The 20,965-nt window shown below is 39.6% G+C and overlaps 3 protein-coding genes across 7 annotated transcripts; 2 read left to right on the forward strand and 1 right to left on the reverse strand.

The window, feature by feature from the left end:
* Window positions 1-25: 25 nt before the first annotated feature.
* Window positions 26-4,538, forward strand: LOC133486197 (dual specificity protein phosphatase 13A-like). Its single transcript, XM_061791004.1, has 3 exons — window positions 26-578; window positions 3,474-3,691; window positions 3,755-4,538. The coding sequence occupies exons 1-3, from the start codon at window positions 352-354 to the stop codon at window positions 3,964-3,966; spliced, it is 657 nt and encodes a 218-aa protein (XP_061646988.1). The 5' UTR covers window positions 26-351; the 3' UTR covers window positions 3,967-4,538.
* Window positions 4,539-5,601: 1,063 nt separating this feature from the next.
* LOC133486196 (dual specificity phosphatase 29-like) lies at window positions 5,602-10,850 on the forward strand. 4 transcript variants are annotated; one of them, XM_061791001.1, is made up of 5 exons: window positions 5,602-8,048; window positions 9,066-9,164; window positions 9,364-9,401; window positions 9,474-9,581; window positions 10,331-10,850. In XM_061791001.1, exons 1-5 carry the CDS (start codon window positions 7,885-7,887, stop codon window positions 10,561-10,563), a joined length of 642 nt encoding a protein of 213 aa, XP_061646985.1. In that variant the 5' UTR covers window positions 5,602-7,884; the 3' UTR covers window positions 10,564-10,850. The 4 variants fall into 4 exon arrangements, with proteins under 4 accessions (XP_061646985.1, XP_061646984.1, XP_061646986.1 ...); XM_061791000.1 differs by having other exon boundaries at window positions 9,364-9,581; XM_061791002.1 differs by having other exon boundaries at window positions 7,912-8,048; window positions 9,066-9,258; window positions 9,364-9,581.
* Window positions 10,851-10,979: 129 nt separating this feature from the next.
* Window positions 10,980-20,895, reverse strand: LOC133486195 (adenosine kinase-like). Of its 2 annotated transcripts, XM_061790998.1 has the most exons (12): window positions 20,737-20,895; window positions 19,963-20,010; window positions 19,225-19,299; window positions 18,590-18,643; window positions 16,793-16,871; window positions 16,526-16,698; window positions 16,319-16,427; window positions 15,076-15,246; window positions 12,594-12,629; window positions 12,397-12,511; window positions 12,228-12,314; window positions 10,980-12,149 (listed from the first exon to the last, which is right to left on the reverse strand). In XM_061790998.1, exons 1-12 carry the CDS (start codon window positions 20,829-20,831, stop codon window positions 12,025-12,027), a joined length of 1,167 nt encoding a protein of 388 aa, XP_061646982.1. In that variant the 5' UTR covers window positions 20,832-20,895; the 3' UTR covers window positions 10,980-12,024. The 2 variants fall into 2 exon arrangements, with proteins under 2 accessions (XP_061646982.1, XP_061646983.1); XM_061790999.1 differs by lacking the exon at window positions 19,963-20,010.
* Window positions 20,896-20,965: the final 70 nt, after the last annotated feature.

Here is a 20,965-nt window from a genome sequence, read left to right on the forward strand (position 1 = left end):
ACCATATACTAACACATGACCCATATTAGCCCCCCAACCTGCAGTTTGGGCAGTACTGTGTCATGACACCGTACCAATTCCCATTCAAATTTAATGGAAACATCGTAGGAAGAATAGCTACCTAGTTTAGCTACTTTTAGTCAACATACTGTTTGTGTTGATATATGAAAAGCTGGAGGAAGTTGCACTGCTGGAGTGACCTCAGCATCTCCGTCTTTGACTTTTGGTAATCATGCAACGTCAAATAGTGACACGGAGTCAAAGTGAGTGCAGTGAGCTAATTTTGGAGGCCGGCGACGTGAAAGCAGCTGCTGGCGTCCTTCAGTAGGCAGAAAACAGCCTTTGGCAGTGATGAGATACTCCGGTCTCTGTCTCTCTCTCTCTCTCTCTCTCTCACACACACACACACACACACACACACAGTGTTGTGCTCCTTGTGCCTGTGAGGAGATAATGTCAGGGCGCAAGCAGCAACAGGACCTGGCGCTCATTAAACAACTGGAGCTCATTCTGGATTCCTGCGAACTGGAGCTCACTGCAGTGGATGAAGTCTGGCCAAACCTCTACATAGGAAACATGTGAGTGATGCCTCAGTATTAGTGCAAGGAGGGCAGCTTAGACTCTTGGAGTCATTCAACCAACATCGAGACACATTTGTAGCATTGTGACTGTATTTTGCTCATTTGTAAAAATAAATAAATAAATAAGTGGCTTCTAGACCACTAATACCACAATAATAAATACTGTATATCGTTAATTTACTGTATTTCTTCCAAGGGTCCATACTCAAATCCAGATGGCAGGAGACACGAATCAATTTTTGAAATAATAGTAACCTCTACAGTATTATCTGTCAAGTGGAATTTAAAACAAAACAAAAATGATTATTATGGAGGAATCCATAAAATCGGTAGCTTCCTGGAACATAAACATTGACGCACACAACATTGTGGAGCAATCACTTGTCAAGAGTCTACTTGAACACGACTTGTCCTTAAAGATCATCTTTAATATTCCTATTTACAACATGTGGTAAGTCTCAAGACACCTTAATTTACCTCAGAGACTGTTTTACTTGCCTGAGTGGGTGCTGCTGTTTTGGGTAGCATCAGAGTTCAGTTAGGCTCAGCATTTAATTATTTAATGTCAGTGTATGAGATCAATGTAACTACCTGTATTTTCTTACTAATGGGTAATTAGAGGCACCTATTTGAGGGAATTTGTTTGTTTTAGTCACGGTCATTGGAGAGATAGATAGATTGAAGCAATCTATTCAGTACTTTAGTGCCTAATTTGCTAGCCTATCACCATGTATTACGCAGTGCACACTTGGTGAGCAATAAACCAGTATTTTAGTCAGAATGTTGACATTCATGTCTCCTATTCTCTAAACATTTGACCTCCCCTTTTTTAAGAGCTTTTTTTCCACTCAAGTCTTGCTCGCTTGCTGCCTTACCTATTTACTACCTTATCACGTGACTGAGACAAGTGGTTTAACATAGGCGCAGATGGAACTTCGGAAGCATCTGATGTTCAAAATAAAACTTCTTTCTGACTCTGATGATCAGTAAAATATATTTTGGTCAGTCTCGCTATGCGGCCCGCTACCAAATGTCCCACAGACCGGTACCGGTCCGAGGCGCTAAGTTTGGGTATAATACCTCTCTGAAAGTGTATTATTTTCCATATCAATGATCTTCAAAGTGTGGTACTCAGGCTCCCTAAAGCTGTAAAAGAAGGTATCACTGCCTAAGTACAGTTAAGTTGTATCTAACTTGTATCTACATTTGCATTTAATAAGAATTGTTTGTTTTGAAACATTTTTAGGTTTAAGTTTTAATTGAAAACATTTTCATTGAATCATTATTAAAGTACGGTTGTTTTCTTTTCCCATATTTAAGCATAGTGTAAATATTAAAATTGTGCATAATGTTACAGTAGTGTAGCATAATCACTTATTATATAATGTAGAATTATCTAGTTGCTCGATCGAGAGCAGGATGTCACAATGATCGCTTGATCAAATATTTTGCGAAATAGATGCCATTTCTGTTATGACAGACAGCCAATCTGTCAGCCAATCAAGTTCTCCTAGCCACAATGATACACCCCGTATTTACGGCTTTGTTGAAGACGCAGTCGGTGTCAGAGAGTCCAACAATCATACATGCAAGACGCGACAAAACAACCCAGTGAGAGTTCGGCCTTATCACGTTTGCCTGTTCCTGTCCCCGTGGCTGGTGCTGATTGAGTTTCCGTTTCTGCTCTCTGTGAATCATAGATTTAGACAACAGCGAAATCTGAGCATTTCCAGACCTGTTGTATGTGGATTACGGCACATTGCATCACTTTGGTCAAAGACAATTTCCCGGACCTGTTATCTGTGGATTACGGCACATTGCATCACTTTGGTCGAAGACAATTTCCCTATCTTCGATTCCCTATCTTCGAAGCCTGCCCCCCTCAACTGTGAAGTGAATGGCTGTATCCTGGCTTTGAATTGACCCCCGTCACAGTTGATCTTAAATTATTAAAATCCTATTCAACTTTTCCAGTGGTTCGGTGTTTACCACTTTGGGTGCTTCACCACACTCAACTCGTGTCAAAAACTCATCACCACAGGGCACTACTCTTTTACTGGCGGTGAATAGATGAACACTGGTTATAGTCTCGATAATTTACAGTATCTGTAGGCGCGCTACATATGAAAGTGTGTTAACTTAAAAGACCATGGGCCTTTGTAAGATCTCACAGAAACTCAAGACTCAACTCTTTGTGACAAAAAGGAGTTTACTTCAAAGTACAGTTGAGATGACACCATTCATCTGCAAATGGGCTTGAATGGATGAGCTGAAAACTACTGGTGCGAATGACCGATGGCATATTGGCTAATGGCACGAGTTGTCATGACACGATACAAAACATGCCAGTTGGTTATTCGACCGGGTGAGTCAGATCAGTGTCAGATCAGTTACCATGGTGATCATTCTCTTGGAGCGCTGATAGGGAGACCAGACCTCATGCTAGTGGCTTACAATAATAAACATTTCTAGGAGTAACACCATCTCATATTTTTTTTATAAACAAATGGCTTACAATACTACATTCTTTCTAGGAATAACACCCGGCTCATTTTTTTTTGTAAACAAATATGCCTACCATGCTACTGTATTTTGGTGATCATGTTGTTGGTACTTGATAGCTGTAAACAAATATGCCTACCATGCTACTGTATTTTGGTGATCATGATGTTGGCACTTGATAGCTGTTTTTAAGTACTTGGATAGCTAAGTATTTATTTTTTTAGGTGCTACTTGGTGTAAAAAGCACGAGAGCCACTGCTCTATATATAATCTGGAAATGGATAGGGAATCGTGGTGGCATGTCATTGAAAGGCTTTTGTAGAACCTGGTTGTTCCAATTCAGTCAACTGACTTACATGTATTTTTGTATGTTTTTTTTTTTTTTTTTAGGGCTGTAGCACAGAATAAAAAGACTTTATCCAGGCTGGGCATCACTCACGTCCTGAACGCAGCTCACTCCAAGCAGGGAAGCATCGGGGACCAATGTTTTTATGACAAGGCTTGCGTTTACTGTGGCATACCAGCAGAAGATTCGGACCACTTCGACCTCAGCCAGTACTTCAAACCTGCAGCGGACTTTATCCATAAAGGCCTTCAGTGCGACCAAGGTAAAAACGTGTTACCCACCCGTATTTTTATCTTTACCTGACTTTCTTGCTGGGACTTTTCAGGGAAAGTTCTGGTGCATTGCATTATGGGTGTGAGCCGCTCAGCCACCTTGGCACTGGCCTACCTGATGCTGCGTCAACGCCTCTCCCTCCAGGATGCTCTCAGACACATTGTGCAAAAACGGGCCATTTACCCCAATCGGAACTTCCTGATGCTCCTCCACAAGTTGAGTGAACAGTTGGCATTCAAAAGGAGGCTGTGTCCCCTCCTCTGAAATGACACCTCCTTTTTATTTACTTCCTTTCTGCTACAACTTTTCAACAAATATCTTCTTCTCTATACGGACAACACTTTATAGTGTAGGATGCAGCTGGCCTTTCAATTGCCACATTTGTTCATCCTTGTAACGCAGTGAACCGTCAACAACTTTGTATATACATTTCTGCTTTCAGAGGCGGCGGAAAGGGGGGCAGTGCCTTTTTAAGGCAAAGTACCCCCCTCTGTGTGGCAGCAAAAATTTTCGTCATAGCTTAAAAAGAATGGCAGCAAAAATTTTCGTCATAGCTTAAAAAGAATGGCAGCAAACATTTTCGTCATAGCTTAAAAAGAATAAGTTCTGCAACACCCTGGAATCTATTGTATTAATGGATATATTACAAATGCATAGTGTATTAGTTTTTTTAAACTGCACATATTAACCTTTACCGTAGTTTATTCTGCATTATTGTGTAACTGTTATTTTACACATTATGCTATATAATTGATGATCATAGCAATTGTAATACTACAAAGTGAATTCATCAAAACCTAAAACTTCATCTAATAAAAAAAGCATCTCACCTCAAACCACGTGGTTTTCTTTTATATTTTAAATTAAAATGTTTTAACTAATTATTTAAAATGTGAAAAAGTAACAGAAAAACAAAAAAGTTTTGAACAAAAAAAGTTAAAATATACCTACTCGAAAAGGACTGTGAAAAGGTAAAACTTTAGTCATACATAAACGATTATCATCATGATAGAGAAATAATAAAATCTAGGATTAATGATCAAATAGGATGTCAATATTTAATATGTAAAATTACAATAAGTAGCATTTGAAATTATCACTTTTCATCAACAATGTGATATTTTTTACTGTATATGTTCATTTTCTTATACCACAGTATTAAATTTCATTAATATAGATAACTGTAATTATTATAATACTATTATTTTTTAATTATTAATAACCTATTTGACAAATTAGATTTTGAGTAGTGCCAAACCATTTACATATTTTCCTCAACAGACCAAATGTAGGTCAAACCACCACCAATATAAAATCGCTTAAAATAACACAAATTAGTGAGGATAAAATGAACGGAAGATGGATGAATGAATTAATTTAAAACAGTATTTTCCAATACGTGTATTTTAAGAATTAAAATAGAGCAAGAGGTATTCATAAAAATGTCAGTTCTCCAAGGACAGTAGAAGCAATATTCTCCAGAGACCTTACGCAAAAACAGTGGGCACGTGTGGAACTAAATAAGCGAGCCAGGAAATGTTAAAAGTTCATTGGAAAATGCCACGTTGTTTTACCGTTAGGGAGAACCTGCGGCATGTTGTCACAGTGGATTAAACCGGTACCCTTGAATCTGTGGCTGGAGGGTTTGTGTTTTTTCCCATGAGTGTGAAGGTTTTTTGTTTTTCCCACGAGTGCAGCGCTATAAAAGGAAGCCGTTGACATTCAGTGTGTGTGTTTAAATGTGAGCATGGCGAAGCATGAGGGGCCATCAAGGACACAATTCAGACTTACCTAAAACACTACTGAAATACTCTCGTGTAAAACTCTGAAATGCTCACAAATGCGGAAATGCTCACACATACTGGTATGTCATTAAATACACTGAAATGGTCTCACATTATATTGAAATGCTATAAAAAGAAAGCAGTTGAAACAGTTGGCACTCAGCGTGTGTGTGAGCGTTTAAAATTGAGCATGGTGAAGTAGGGACCATCAGGCTATAATTCAGAAATACCTCTTATAAACACTACTGGAAAGTTCTTACACACACAACTTAAAAACTCCAGACACACGCTCAACCAAAATGCTTCCATATAATGTACTGAAATGTTCATGTAATAGACTTACATGCCCTCACACATCCTGAAATGCTCTCATATAATATACTAAAATTGTCAAACACACTGACATATTCTCACATATTGAAATGCTGTCAAATATACGAAACTGCTCTCATGTAAATATTCTGAAATGCTCTTACATTTTAGAACGAAATGCCATAGAAGGAAGCAGTTGACACAAGTGTGCAAGTGTTTTACACATGAGCACGGTGGGTCACAGGATGATCTCTCTCACACAGTGCTGAAACACTCACACTCAAATGAAATGCTGACACACACATAACTGAAAAACTATCACTTACACAATTGAAATCTTCCAATTCACAACTTCCGTGCTCTGCTACATTACACTGAAATGCTCTGATATAATTTACTGACACACATGTTAGAGGTCTGTGAGAAAGAGGGTAATCCTAAATCATGTCCCTAAGATCTTAAGACCACACAAAAAGGTTAGGACAGCCTTGATTTCAGCTTTTTGTAGTTAACTGTTAAGTTGGATGCGATTTTATGAGGAAAATGTCATTTAATAAAGCACAGATGGTGCACATTTCTGTGCACTGACAGTTCAGTGTCGTCTTATGTGCGATGGATGTGTGCGCACGAGATTAGAATGTCTCCGTGGGATCCACCGTATGTACCTCCTACTGTGACAGCGCTCCAGGAGCTGATGCTAAGAGATAGACGACCCACTGAGCATGTCATCCAGGAGCTGATGCTAAGAGATAGACGACCCACTGAGCACGTCAATCAAGTGTAGCCCATCCTTTAAATTGGCAATGTACACGTGCGAGGGCACACGCACTAGCACTGGTTCAGTGACGAGCTGTGCATTTGGTACCTGGGCAGTCAGTCGGGACTTACCTGACTCAATCCACATCCAAATACCACGACTACCACGTCACAATTATAGAATTATATAATTATGAACAAAACAATATAGCATCATCTGGAGCAGTTCAGAATAAACAATTATCTAATAGCATGATAAAAACAAACACCATACTCACTTGAAGATGCTGATTATTAAATGTACAAACAGCATACTCACTTGAAGATGCTGATTATTAAATGTATTACTATGTGCAGATAGCTACAGATGCGTTTTTCGAGTTAGACTTGGCCTGCTCTGACCAGCCAATCAGAGGATGAAAAAATACTGATGTCATCGAAGGCCAGTGGTACGGCCCTGTGAGGACGAATTTTTGATTGTGATTGTTTAAAGAAACACTCCCATTGTTAATATAGATTACGTTACATCGGCCCCACATCCCACAATAAAATATAAAAAAAACCAATGGACCACCAACGACATTTTCTTTTTTACTATTGTTTGTAGAATTTATATACTCTTCTTGCCATTTAAAGAATCAAAAATGGTCCAGTCCCCTCATCTTGCATCACTCTCCATGTGCCAGGAAGTAGCTTGCTAGATAACAGACAGACAGACGAACCAACAAACTGGCGCTCCACGATTTTTTTTTGTTACTGTGAAATTGATTTCCACTTTTTGCTGTTTGAATTGCAATACACACTGACATATAATTACTTCACCATGAACTAGCCTTTTAGCTTTTTCATGTTTCTGGGTACCTGTTCAAACAATCAGATTGCCGAAACAGCCAGTCAGTCATGTCAACTGATACCTGTTCTCTTAAGATAATTGTTGGACAAATAAATGTAAAAATGTAAAAAAAATAAATGTTCATCCACTGTACTTTTGGTGTCCATACCAAGGAGGAAAAATACAAAACTGGTGAAGCATTACATAATTTATGAGAAGATGGAAAGTCACAAATCAAAACATGTGACATCGATGTCTTATTTCCACAAATAGGTCTCAATATGCTATCATGTGACCTCACACACACCTGTCTGGACGTGTGGGAGATTCTTAAAATGACAAGTGATATAACACACTGTTCCCTTTAAACGTTTTGCATTCTTTGCATTGGATTGAAATGTTTCTTGCACAGAATAACGGTCGCGGCTTTCCTTATGTACATGAGTATCTCAAGGATTTAAACAGGCACGTGTGTGTATGTCACAATGATGTGGTGTCATGGACGGCAGCGGCCTAAAAATATCATGTGAAACACAAAGAGCAGCTAGCATGTGTCCTCATGCCGACTCTGGAGAAACGCATACAAACACGGAGGAGATCTTTGCTCTCAAGTCCTGCTTGGAGAAAAATCTGAAATTTACTATATATAAACTGTATGACAGGTAAGTGATATGCTTTTTTTCTGCTTTATATTTGGCTTCACACACATTTACAGCTAATGATTGTGTGTGTATATATATATATATATATATATATATATATATATATATATATATATACACACACACACACACACACACACACACACAGGGTGATTGAAAAATAACTCCCTATTTTAAAATACTTATAATTTATTCATATGTTGTAATAGTTTTCTCAATTTCTTTGTGTGTGTCTTCCATGATTCTACCTATCCTATTCTACCAAACCAACGACTTTGGAAGAACTTGAAGGGCGAATACGTGCTGGCGCCCATATTGAATTTTAAATAAAATTCCATGCAATACACTGTCTTCTCATGTGCATTTCTTGTCAGAATTATCGTTCAGAAATAAATTACAAGTAGTTAAAAATAGGGAGTTACTTTTCAATCACCCGGTGTGTGTGTGTATATTTTATTTATTATTATTTTTTTTTTAAAGCATTAGTGGGTTAAATGCTTTTGGACTTTGGAATTGTTCCTCAAAGGTTTTAGATATTTTTAGAATTACATGACCGGCCATTTGAAATGCTCTCATGACACGTAAATGGCTGACACGCTGTAAATTTCTTACCTGAACGATTATGCTCAAATTTGAATGAAATCCTTAACACGTTTTAACGATGTTTATGTATATTTGTGGTAATGTTAAGTTACACTTATCGTAAACACGGAGGTGAAAAATGTCAAAGCCATCAGGTGCACAATTTTTGTATTCATCCATCCATCCGTTTTCTGTACTGCTTATCTGCACTAGGGTCGCAGGCACAATTTTTGTATTACAGTACCTAATTTCTATTTTAAAATATATTATGGGATGGGAGGCAGCACAGTAGGTAGTTGTTAGCATGTGTACCACACAGTTCTGAAGTGTGTGGGTGTGAATGTGAGTATGAATGGTTAATGGTCTGTGTATTATGCACCCATCCATCCATTCGCTGTACCGCACCTCACTTATAACAAATTATTTTCCGTGAAGCTTACAGGTAAACCATGTCCTCCCGTGTGGTAAAATCAAGAGGAAAGAACCCCTATGCGGCTGTTCAAGTGGACCCAGACAGCGATTACATCACACCAGGTACTCTTGACCTGGAGCAGCTCTTTTGGACTAGCACAAGCATTCAACATGCACACGTCAACCAAGTCTGGCCCAATGTCTTCATCGGGGATGAGTCAGTAAACACGCACTGACGAACAAAAGAAAGAAAATGGTCGTAACTAAAATTACTAGACTTTTTTTTTTCATGAATTAAGCAATGTGTGTTGTTGGTGAACAGAAAGACGGCACTGGAGAGACCTGGTCTGAAGGAAATGGGTATCACGCATGTGTTAAATGCTGCAGAGGGGAAGTACAACAACGTGCTGACAGGTGCACATTACTACACAGATATCCAGTATTTTGGCATAGAGGCCGACGACAAACCCACCTTCAACATCTCCCAGTTCTTCTGCCCGGCGACACAGTTCATCAGCGAGGCCCTGAGCCAACCACAAAGTAAGTCAAGGGTGTATTCTCGTGACACATTTGCAGTGGTCACAGGTCACGAAGTACTTCATTACTGTACTCAAGTACATTTGTCCGGTTACTGAACTTTGCTTGAGTATTCATTTTTTCTGACAAGTTTTCTCGCTACATTTGAAAATATATCGGTACTTTCTCCTACTCTGTCAAACTAGGCTTCTTACTTTTTTCCCAACCTCCTTGGATGACGCTTCTACTTAAAAAATAAATAAATAAAAGAGGACAGAGAGGTAAAGTCAACCATGGTTGATCAAGATTTAGGGGACTTAAAAGGCAGAATGAGTATTTCTACTTTACACACGTTTCTTTACTTAAGTACGTTGCGAGTACTTTTGACTCCTGTCCTTATTTGGTGCATTTCCCTGTGGAGTACACTTAACGACAATGGTTCTTAAATATTAATGCAGTGATTCTCAAAGTGTGGTATGGGAACCGCTAGTTCAGTTGTATTTCACTGCTAAGTGAAATACAAATGAACTTTTTCTTTTGAAACATTTATTAAGTTACATTTTTAATTCCGCTTTTATGTGGAGCACATTTTTTTTTTTTTTTTTTTTTTTAGGTAGTAGTTGGTTTCAAAACGTTTGAGAACCACTGCAATACATAAAGCAAAAGCACAAAGAAAAACTCACCTTTAAGGAAGTCAGGAACCCAAACAAAACCAAGACTCGGCCTTCTGCCACAAGAATTTCCAATAATTATTCTCTTTGGACTGCTTCCAGACAAGGTGCTGGTGCACTGTGTGATGGGTCGCAGCAGGTCAGCGTCACTGGTCTTGGCCTACCTGATGATGGAGCAAGGCTTAACTGTGGTGGACGCCATACAGCATGTGCGACAACGCCGTTGCGTCCTTCCCAACCACGGTTTCCTCAAGCAGCTCAGAGCTTTGGACATTACACTGCAGGAGGAAAAGCTGAGACTAAAACAACAAAAGACGCAAGATCAACAGTCATGATTGGCATCTGAAATGGGGTGGGGATGGGGGCACACTGGATCTAATAATGAACCACTTTCTTTTATCAGTGAACTTTGAAAAATCTAAATTTGGATATGTATGGTTTTCATTGGACAATGATGAGATGTATCCCAATACAGTAACTGTTTCATTTCATCTATTTTAAATGGCAAAATGGATTGATTTGTTGTTTCAATGGTGAGAGAGAAGTCGGGGGAAAGTAGAAAATCAAAGAAATAAAAAACTGCTATTAAAAGGACCAGCCTACAATGTTAACTTTAAAATGACTACTGTGTGTAGTAATTGTTTTTGTTTTTTTTAAAAATCCAAAGTGAAATGCCAAACACATCCCAATCAGCGTTTTAAATTGCTGTAGAAACTAAATTAGCAAGTAAAAATAAGAAAAAAAAGCGTGATTCTTTTGGTCATTTTATTTGTCCATATTAGACATTAAAGTCTGGCAAAAACCAGACAAAAGGATCACTTGAGGCCTCTTGTTGTTTGTGTACATAACAATGAATATGATCGGATGGGATTGTAAATTCATGATCTAAAAACAATGCAGTTATGAAAGGAAGAAAACACCCCTGTGCATCATTAGGAAATTGTTACAGCTGTATTCAAGTTTTGATTAATCCAAATCACACACCGAAGAGGTAAAAACAGAAGCTTGCGTCCGATCACACAATGTGATAAATGTGCATTTATGTCTAATTTAACAAAGCTGAGTGTTGAGGTACTTGGAAAATGGGTTTAAAAAAAAAAAACAGAAACAAAAAAAATAAAAATAAATTTGAATGGCTACTCACTCAATGCTCTCAATTATCCTTTCATAGTCGGTCTTACTTTCCAACAGTACCAGTGTAGGTGAACTATTGCATACAGATGACGAAAGCAGCTTCAAGTCTTTAACCTTTGTAACAAGGAATAAAAGGCACTCATGATTTGCACAATGTTGAACGTCACAGTTCAATTTCCTGTGCGCAGTGGCTTTGACACTGATTAATTCAAGCATTTCGAATGACAAAGTCGTTCACCGGCCTGATCAAATCACAAATAAATCTTTTAAAGACAATTACAACATTTTCAAACAACTTATCAGTTGAGTGCAACCGTGCTAATAACAAAATGTGGTCCAGTGGTCATATACGTGATTTGGCCACAATTATCGTTATTAATACTGTACTATGTTTGCTGAGTTTGCGTTTTGTGTGCAAGTACACACACTGGCCGACAATGAATGAGTAATGACCAACAAATTCCGATTAGTTTTTCCTGCAGCGCCAGTGGATGAAAGAAGACATGCTCAGGTGATGTGGGACAAAGCCAACAATTAAAAATAAATCAAGATGGCAGGTTCAAAAATACATAACTGATTGGGTGGGAAAACTGAATAAAATGTAATGGGTGACATTTTGTGTTAAATGGACATTTTGGGGAAACAGAATGATAAAAAGTACATCAAACAAAATCCGGCTTTTCAGGGAACGTGCAACCGGATCTTCTAATGACGACATTGGCAGCATAGTGCGCTGCCCTCACGCATTGGTCCAGTGATTGTTCTCGGACCAGCCCAGACAAGAAACCTGCGCAACGAAAGAAAATATTTTCAAAACTGGGATGAACCCTAACAACACAGAGAACCAAACATTAGAAGCGCTTACCTCCTACAAATGCGTCACCAGCACCATTTGTGTCCACTAGGTCTTTGGGATCAATCATCAACACTGGGAAAGTCTCAATTTTGTCACCTGAATACAAAGAGGAGAAAGAATTACACCTCAAACATAGACAGGTTTTATTTGAGGAGGAAAAAAGGAATAGAAATCTTACTGAGAGCCATCACAGTTTCATCCTTCCCTTGAGTCAAGACAACAATCCTTTGTCTCTTGGTGTTGACTTTGGGCAAAGCCTGCACTTTCTTGGCAATCTCTTTTATGTCTTTGGTCTGCAGAGACGTGACCGCATGATGCACGTTTTATACAAAATGCATGAAAAAGCACCAGATTAGAGGAAGGAGATTGAATCACCTCCAAGTCTTGCTCCTTAGCGAATGCAGCTGCCTCCTATAGGATGGAATTAATATAAAAATCACTTTAGTGAATGTTTATTGACCCTCATGTAGCAGCGTTGGGCAAAGAATGTTCCGTTTTTTAATCCGGCCCGCAAGGCATTTCCATTATCAACAGTCCTGTGATATTTGCATTCATCTAGCTGTTTCTTTTTTTTTTTCGTGGTAAAAATAAACAATCGAGATAATGTGGTTGTACAAGTGTGCACACCCTCCTATAACTCCGATGTGCCTTTGTTCAGAATTAACCATGTTCAGAATTAACCAATCGCATTCAAACTCATGTTTGCACACACCTGCAGTCATTTAAAGTCCCTCTGATTAACTCCAAATAAAGTTCAGTTGTACCAGTAGGCTTTTCCTGACATTTTTTTTTTTTTTTTTACGCTCAAGCAGAAGCCTGAAGGTTTTGTACGAACACTGACAGCTATTTCGAACTGTTCATAATTTCCCCCCACCTTGACAAAGGTCTGGGGTCCAGCTGAAGAAAAAGAGCCCAAAGAATGAATCTACCACCTCCATACTGCACTGTCTGTATGCTGTTCTTCAGGTTAATGAGCAGTATTGCGTTTGTGCCAAACTAACTTTTAGAATTAAAATCAAAATGTTCAACCTTGGTTTAACATCATCTCTCAAACACATGTAAAAAATGTGTTATGGTCCAATGAAGGGAAATATTAAATACTTGGCCAGAAATCCAAATGTATGTTTTTTTACAAACTAAAACATTTTGCTTTTCGTGTGAATCACTGAACTAATATTTTGTCTTCTTACCACTGTTTCTGAGAACTGCTTTTCGCATACATGTTGCATGGAGTTGACCAAATTCTGGCACGTGAACTGCCATTCCAGCCCAAGATGATTGGACAAGCTTTCCATAAGAAAACATATCTCTTTGCATTTATAAAATGTATTGTATGTTAGTTACAACCTCATCTAATCTTTTGTTCTAATGCAAGCATAAGAAAGTTGAACTTCTTCCTCTCTCTCTCCAATATTGTATGATCACTTTGTTGTGAGACAGCAAGATGTCTGTGGTTGTGGGGGCGCCAGTTGTATGAGGCAGAAAACTGCTTGTTGATGCACGTATACTGTATATAACATTGCCTAAGGAGAAAGAGACAGACACTTCTTAGAAAGCAGCCATCAAGTTGTATTTGAACTGTCTCCTTTAACGCAAAAAAAATATCTCTCTCATTCTCAAAGTGCGTGTCTTGTCTTTTGTCTCCTAAAGGGTTATTTTCCCCATGACAGTTCCACAATTACTCTGCAAGTCTTGAAGGGAAGCTATTGTCAAGAAGCCTGTGCAAAGTCCTGTTTTTGAGAAGAAGAAAAAAAAAAATAAAAAAAATAAAAATGTGCTGACGAGGTGCCAATTTGCCAAAGGACACATTGGCTGCCCTAAAGGATAAATTGAGCAATTTTTATGGACTGATGAAAGCAAGATTGCTCTTTTGGGATAGGTGGGGCTGCAGTACAGTTTGTCAGAAGAAATGCTGAATTCAAGCCACAGTATGCTGCGATAATGTTATGGGGATATTTCCCATTCTGTACTTCCATCCATCCATTTTCTGAGCCGCTTATCCTCACAAGGGTCGCGGGAGTGCTGGAGCCTATCCCAGCTATCATCAGGCAGGAGGCGGGGTACACCCTGAACTGGTTGCCAGCCAATCGCAGGGCACATATAAACAAACAACCATTCGCACTCACTTTCACACCTACAGGCAATTTAGAGTCTTCAATTAACCTACCATGTATGTTTTTGGGATGTGGCAGGAAACCGGAGTGCCCGGAGAAAACCCACGCAGGCACGGGAAGAACATGCAAACTCCACACAGGCGGGGCCGGGGATTGAACCCCAGTCCTCAGAACTGTGAGGCAGACGCTCTAACCAGTCGGCCACTTATGAAGCTATATATGTTCCTAACTGGGATCATGGATTAGTTTGAAAACATCAGAATACTCGACATCAGAGGTAATGTTGCCTTATGCAGAAGATGAAAACTATCAGTCCAGACACACTATCAGTATGCAATCTCAATCCAAAAACCTTAAATCAGTAGAAACCAGTGTGGGGTCAAAAAATCTGTTTCAAAGGCTAACCAACAAATGTAGTGGAATGTAGCCCCATCATGCTGTACTGGAATAGCAGTTCTCAGGTGCCAGAGGTTGGAGGGCAACTCCAACTCCGACACCAGTTAAAGGTAAATATTTGAGTTTGTAAGGAACAATTCCATAAAGGAATAACATATTAACTACATTTTCTTCATGTTTTGATTTGGAATAGAATGTGCAGTGTTCCCTGTACATTTGTGTTTATGGAAATAAAAGATATTGTGAAGATTGTTTTGCTTTACTCCCTTTTTTAAAAAACAAAACATAATACACCACTATTATTCTGGACACAAGCATACATACAAATTAGTTAGAAGCTGCCTTACAGTCTCATTGCCGAAGAGCATGTCCACGTAGGGCAAGAGCTGCATGAGGTGGTCTTTGAAGAACTGGCAGATAAATGGTGCAGACAAGTTGAGGCAGAACATTTTGTTATTTTCTGATGCGTGCTGGGCCACTTTCAGCATGGACTCCAAAGACACTGTGACAAAGAAACCCTGGAAGGAAACAGTCAACATCTTCATCAATACATGTGGAAACAGTACAGCTTGGTAAAATACAAATATAAGCTAAACTGTGTATCATATTAACATCTATTAAAAATTTATATTATGCCATAAACCAGTGATTCCCAACCTTTAAACCACGGCACACGTTGAAAAATCTCACAGCATACCACTAAAAATAGAGTATGTCCACTGAAATAATTATGCTCTCATCTCAATTTACTCACAAATATACTTACTCAGTGTGAAATGTGGGTTTGTTTAGTTGAACACAAAGCTGATATAGTCACTGGCAACAGGTGGATTCACAGGTTAAATTTACCTTCTGCAATCTAGTGGAAGAGCATTTACAGGGCTCTACACTAACTTTTCCACTGGGAGCAGTGGTGCGACCAATCAGCACATCATTTGGTCGCACCCTTTTTGGGGGCGGACAACATGGCCATGCATGCTGATGTATAGTTGTCTTAATTGGCATGCCGTAGTTTCTTATGAAGTAAAGATTGACAGTGGCTCGAGTTATATTGCCACAATATTTTACTGTGACTATGAAGTTTGTCTGCAACAAGCAGGGGCTGACAAAACAAGTTATTCTTTATATAATTGTAAACTAAAAATGTTATTATTATTTTTTTTTTTTACTTTTCATAAAAGTTGTAATTATCTTAACAGCAGCATAGAGAGTAAGGATTAGCAGAGTTTAAAATCTTACCTAGCATCAGAATCCATCAATTCTGGCCTCTCAACACTGATTGGCTGAACGTTAGCAAAGACTTCCTCAGTCTCAGCATAAATCAGTTACATAAAACAGACATGCATGTATTTATGAATTATTATTACTTATTGATTCATTTATTAAAATTAATACATCAAATTCTAAATATACTCCTATCAATATTTTTTACAACTTTTTCATCATCATCAATAGCCTATTTACGGAAACACATGGATGTGGTGTTTTCTTTCTGTCATTTATGTATATGTACAGTGGAATCTCTTAAATTCCCCTTAAATTTTTGAGGTGGACAAGGGAGTCAAGTGACACTCAAACATAAATACTCACGGCAATATAATAAACTTTAGCGCTTTCCACCAACTTCCAATTTTCTTCAAGGTCCAGATGTTTCTCCTTCTTATAACAATTAGCAGCAGCCAGGTTAGCCACCAGTGACCTTAAAGAAAGGAGGAAAAACAGAGCTCAACAAACCATATATTGTACAGTATATTTCGAGCAAACAAAAATGAGCTTATGTATAACTTTGGACCTTACCGGTTTGCTCCGGTGATGCACGCGGCACACGAGCCTGTGGGCTCCTGGTCTTGCTCGTAGTAGTGGGCGTCGATGTGGGCCTCCTCCGCCTTCTTCTTCAGGATCTCTCCAAACTTGTCTTTGCCGATGCAGCCGAAGAAGGTGCCCGCATTGTGAGGCTCCTGGATCAACCACTGCACGCGGCGACACCACAAATTACGACTCCACATTAAACAAAGGACAGCATCACTGCGGTGACTTAGCAGGAAGATGATGCAGGCGACTAACCTGAGCGATCTTAATGGAGTTCTGTGTGGCTCCCCCAGCGTGGTATTCCGCTTTGAACTTGTTCACCAGCTCATCAAACCTGCATGGAGAAAAAAAAAATAATAATTACCAAAAAAGTAAATGGAAGACTTGCATCATACTTGATAAAATATTACTGATTAAATATTTGACAAGCTTAATTAACCCATTGAAAGCTGGATTTGGAGTCATAATCAAAATGTCCTAAAGTGTCTGAGTAGTGTGTATGACCTCCATGTGCCAGTATGCACTTCCTACATCATCTGGGCATGGTCTCTGAAGGATGGTCTCTGCTGTTTTGTCTCTCCTAAACGTTGATGCCGATATAATACGTGCTTGAATTAGTCAAGTTAGCGGACTGTACGTGTAGACAATGACCTCTAGAGGCAGAAGATATGCATTACAATACAACCCACGTATTATACTGTATGAGCTTTGCCATGTTTGATCACAGTTGTTGTTCTGTAAGGGTTCAACGGGACTGTGGGCAGAACAACTGCTGTTAAATGTTCTGAGACAGAACCAGATGCTTCAGTGTGGGGCTCTCTGACTACGCTGTTGCCTAACGTGGGGAATGAAAGAACCGGTTATCCAACAAGAACTCAACAGTTCAAGGGTAAACATGATTATTCAGATGCATGTGTTGGATGAGAGTATTTTGGTCAGGCGATCCAGTTTATGTTTCAAGATAGCTCCAATTCAATGCTTCCTTACGGTTGTTAACACCTCACTTGTCAATTCTTGAAAACTCAGGGCAGGGCTGAATATGCTTTAACTGTCACCAAATCTAGAAATCTGTGATGGTAGACTAGCACAATGCTGCAAAACACCCTCTCTCTTGCAATGGCACTTTTACAGAGCATACTATAAAGACAGCCCTTTTTTGGGGCCTCTGTTCTGTATAAATACGAGTATAGAACTTAACGGGTATAGGCAGATCAAGGCAACCCAGCCAATATTACAACTACAGAGATAGAATCAGAGGCCTAACAAAGGTGGGACATTGGCAGTTTGTAAGTGAATTCTGCAACACAGGGACCAAAGTTTTGAAGTTTAACACCATGACCTGACACTCACTAATCCTGCACACTTGTGTTGAAAGCAATTGTCCCTGTTTTAAAACAACAACAAAAAAAACCATACAAGTTGCTGACATCACTACAAATCTAATTATCAGATTGCAGGTTATCATGAAGGCAATATCCCACTTTCACTGTGTTCTGTGTAAAAGCTAAGATGTTTTAATGTTCTGATGCAGTTACAGTGTGGGATTTCTGTGTAAAAGTTTTTTTGCCACAAACATGCCTGCACTGCAGTGACATCCTGACTTCTTTGAGCAATCTTGCATAAACACTGTCACAGAGGTCATGTTTTGCATTTTTAACAACTCCCAATGGACATTTACAAATCAACTGAAGACTGCCTAATGGATGAACTAGTGTATATCATGTGACTGTACACCATGATGTACAACTACAGCAAGATCGAGTGCACAACTTTATCTCCTGCTGTTTGCTTTGTGGCTCTTGTCTCAGAGGAACTGGGAGGTGAAAAGTCCTGCTCTGCTATTGGCTTACACACTCTCACTCACTGTGCTAGATCTGCCGCCCTACTATTGCTGTTCTATAACCGAACGGAGTTCAACGCAGGCGTTTCACGGGGTTGTTTTGACTGGCTCGCTCCAGCGGTCAGAATGTAGATGTAACAGCGAGAGACAAGCATGTGACATTAAAAAGTCAATATTCTACAAGAGGGGTTGTTAGGGGGGGAGATACGCACAGGGCTTTGTGCTTGTCTTCAGCCAGGATCTGGTCATTTGGCTTCAGTGTGTATCTGCAAATTGAACAAGCACAAAAAGCATGTTATTGACATTCATTTAGAATAAGTACAGTACAGTCCTTATCCAAGACCTGGTTTGTCTTGACAATGGACTGCAGACACAATAGTGGAACTGCTACTGTTAAGTCTATACATGATTTTTTAATGCAGGAATGGTGCAGTTTCATTTCTGCTTTATTCGAGGAGAGGCTGAATTAGATGCGTGTGCTTGACTGGCTTAAATCTAATCCTGCCGTTTACGCAAGGCCTTCCACACAGGGTGGACTCTGAACTAGAAGCCACATGAGCCCTTTGCCCTGGTCACATCAATGCCATTTGGACACTGCTGAGGGAAAAAGTTCTGATTATTGCAGAGCACACAAAGTCAATGAAAAAAGTAAAAACTAACTGGGGCCAACTGGTAGTAGGAACTCAGAAATAGTTGTTTTATCTTTACCCATTATAGAGGTTTAACAATTACATTGTACATTCTGCACAAGAAGCTGTTGTTGTACTACTTGTGTGCATCTTAGACCAACTTCCAGACAACAAACACAAACTATTTTGATAATATATTTATTTAATGTTAAACTTACTTGTCCAGGAAGTCTTTGTCCACCACGGCACAGATGTCCAGCAAAGGATTCCCCATCCCGAAGAGTGAATTGGGGCTGAAACATAAGTGTAAAAAAAAAAAAAAAAAGAGAATTTAGCAATTGCTTTCCTCTAAGTCAGCAAGGAGCATCTTGAAGATTAAATGTTGTGTCATCCTGCTTGTGTACTCCCTCCGAGTCTGCTGTAGATAAGTCAACAAGTGAGTCACATCTTCAAATATGATTTCCAACATTTATGAAACAAAAGGTGAGGAGCTTTATAGGATTGACAGGAATTTTATGTAATAAAACCACAGTGCCATCAATAACCTGTGTCCAGAAGGAAGGCATGCAATTCCATTTGTAAAGCGAACTGATATGTCCCCCACACAAGCTGTTTCCAGACCCACAGGCCGTATGTCATTAAATAACATCCACAAGCGCAGCATCAGCGAGCGGCTGTCACGTAACTTTCTCCTTTCCCTTTCCTAATCCACAAAATCTTGCAGCCCAGAGTAGACAGCCTCAATTCATGTTTCCCTTTAGGAACTAGAGCCCCACAACACAGAATACTAAAGGCCACTTGTTTATTGTAAAAGCGAGGCATGGACCCCAGCAGATGCCGCACCATCACTATCTTGTCCTACAGCACATGCATCGCCCTTTTCTGCAAGCCAGATGATAACTGTGCAGCCAATTACTCTAGCATTACATTAATCCTATTTTCCACTGGAGACTTACCTCAGCGGTGCAGACATCTCTCGCTCTCTCTGTGCACGTGCGAGAGACCTGTTGAGCAAGCTAAATGTGAATGAGAAGAGAGCAAAGAATTCCTAAACTCCTCAATTTCAGCACAAATGTGTGACAGCTCGATGCTTCCCCCTGCAACACCAGCTCCTCCTCCAAGCTGGATGACTGGTGGGCATTATAGGAGGAAGGGCCACGACAGTCGCTCTCGCCTGGCTATTGGCTCGGTTCGCCTCAACACATCTCTTGGAAAAAGATACTTAGAAGATCGTGAGAGGCGTGCCAATAAACGCAGCAAATGAGCTGGATTAAGATTAAGTGTGAGTGAGCGGTGCGTTCAAGTGCAAGCGGGGAGGAAACGGGGTACCAAAACATTGTTTGGTCGAGGTCACGTGACAGCCGTGCCACTCGTTGTGGTGGTGTGTTCAGGTGTCACCCCAACAAACCTGGCATCGGGACAGCAATTCACTGACGGGGAGTGAACTATTTATTTTTACATACCGAGGGTCACCTTGAACTGGCAATGGTAACTCGTACGACAATGACAAGGGAACATGTTTAAAGAGCGCTACTTGAACACAATGCTATTTTAAATTCAATAAATATTTAAATCTAGCTATCCGGTTAGCTGGAGCGAATAGGTTACACACAGACTTCTCTTCACTCACATTTGTGTTGACGAAAATTCAAATGTAAGTGAAGCTCACATTCAGAGTTTTAACAACAAAATATTAAAGCTCATTTCCCCATCCCCAGGTTTGTGGTCACCTTAATTCCACAAGAGATGCTTTGGCCACGGAATCCGTCTTCTCTTGTGCGGAAATTTTAAGCTTTTTAGCTTTGGGTTCCTCGGAGGAGGCCATTGTTGGTCAAGCAAGGCACGTTGCGTTCACCTTATTACCGGTGTAGGAAAATGCATGTGTCCCGCTATTAAAAAAAAAAAAAAAAAAAAAGAAAGAAAGAAAAAAAAAAGGGGTAATTATTCACCCTGGTCGAG

The sequence above is a fragment of the Phyllopteryx taeniolatus genome, chromosome 11 (genome assembly GCF_024500385.1).
Source record: "Phyllopteryx taeniolatus isolate TA_2022b chromosome 11, UOR_Ptae_1.2, whole genome shotgun sequence".
Taxonomy (NCBI): domain Eukaryota; kingdom Metazoa; phylum Chordata; class Actinopteri; order Syngnathiformes; family Syngnathidae; genus Phyllopteryx; species Phyllopteryx taeniolatus.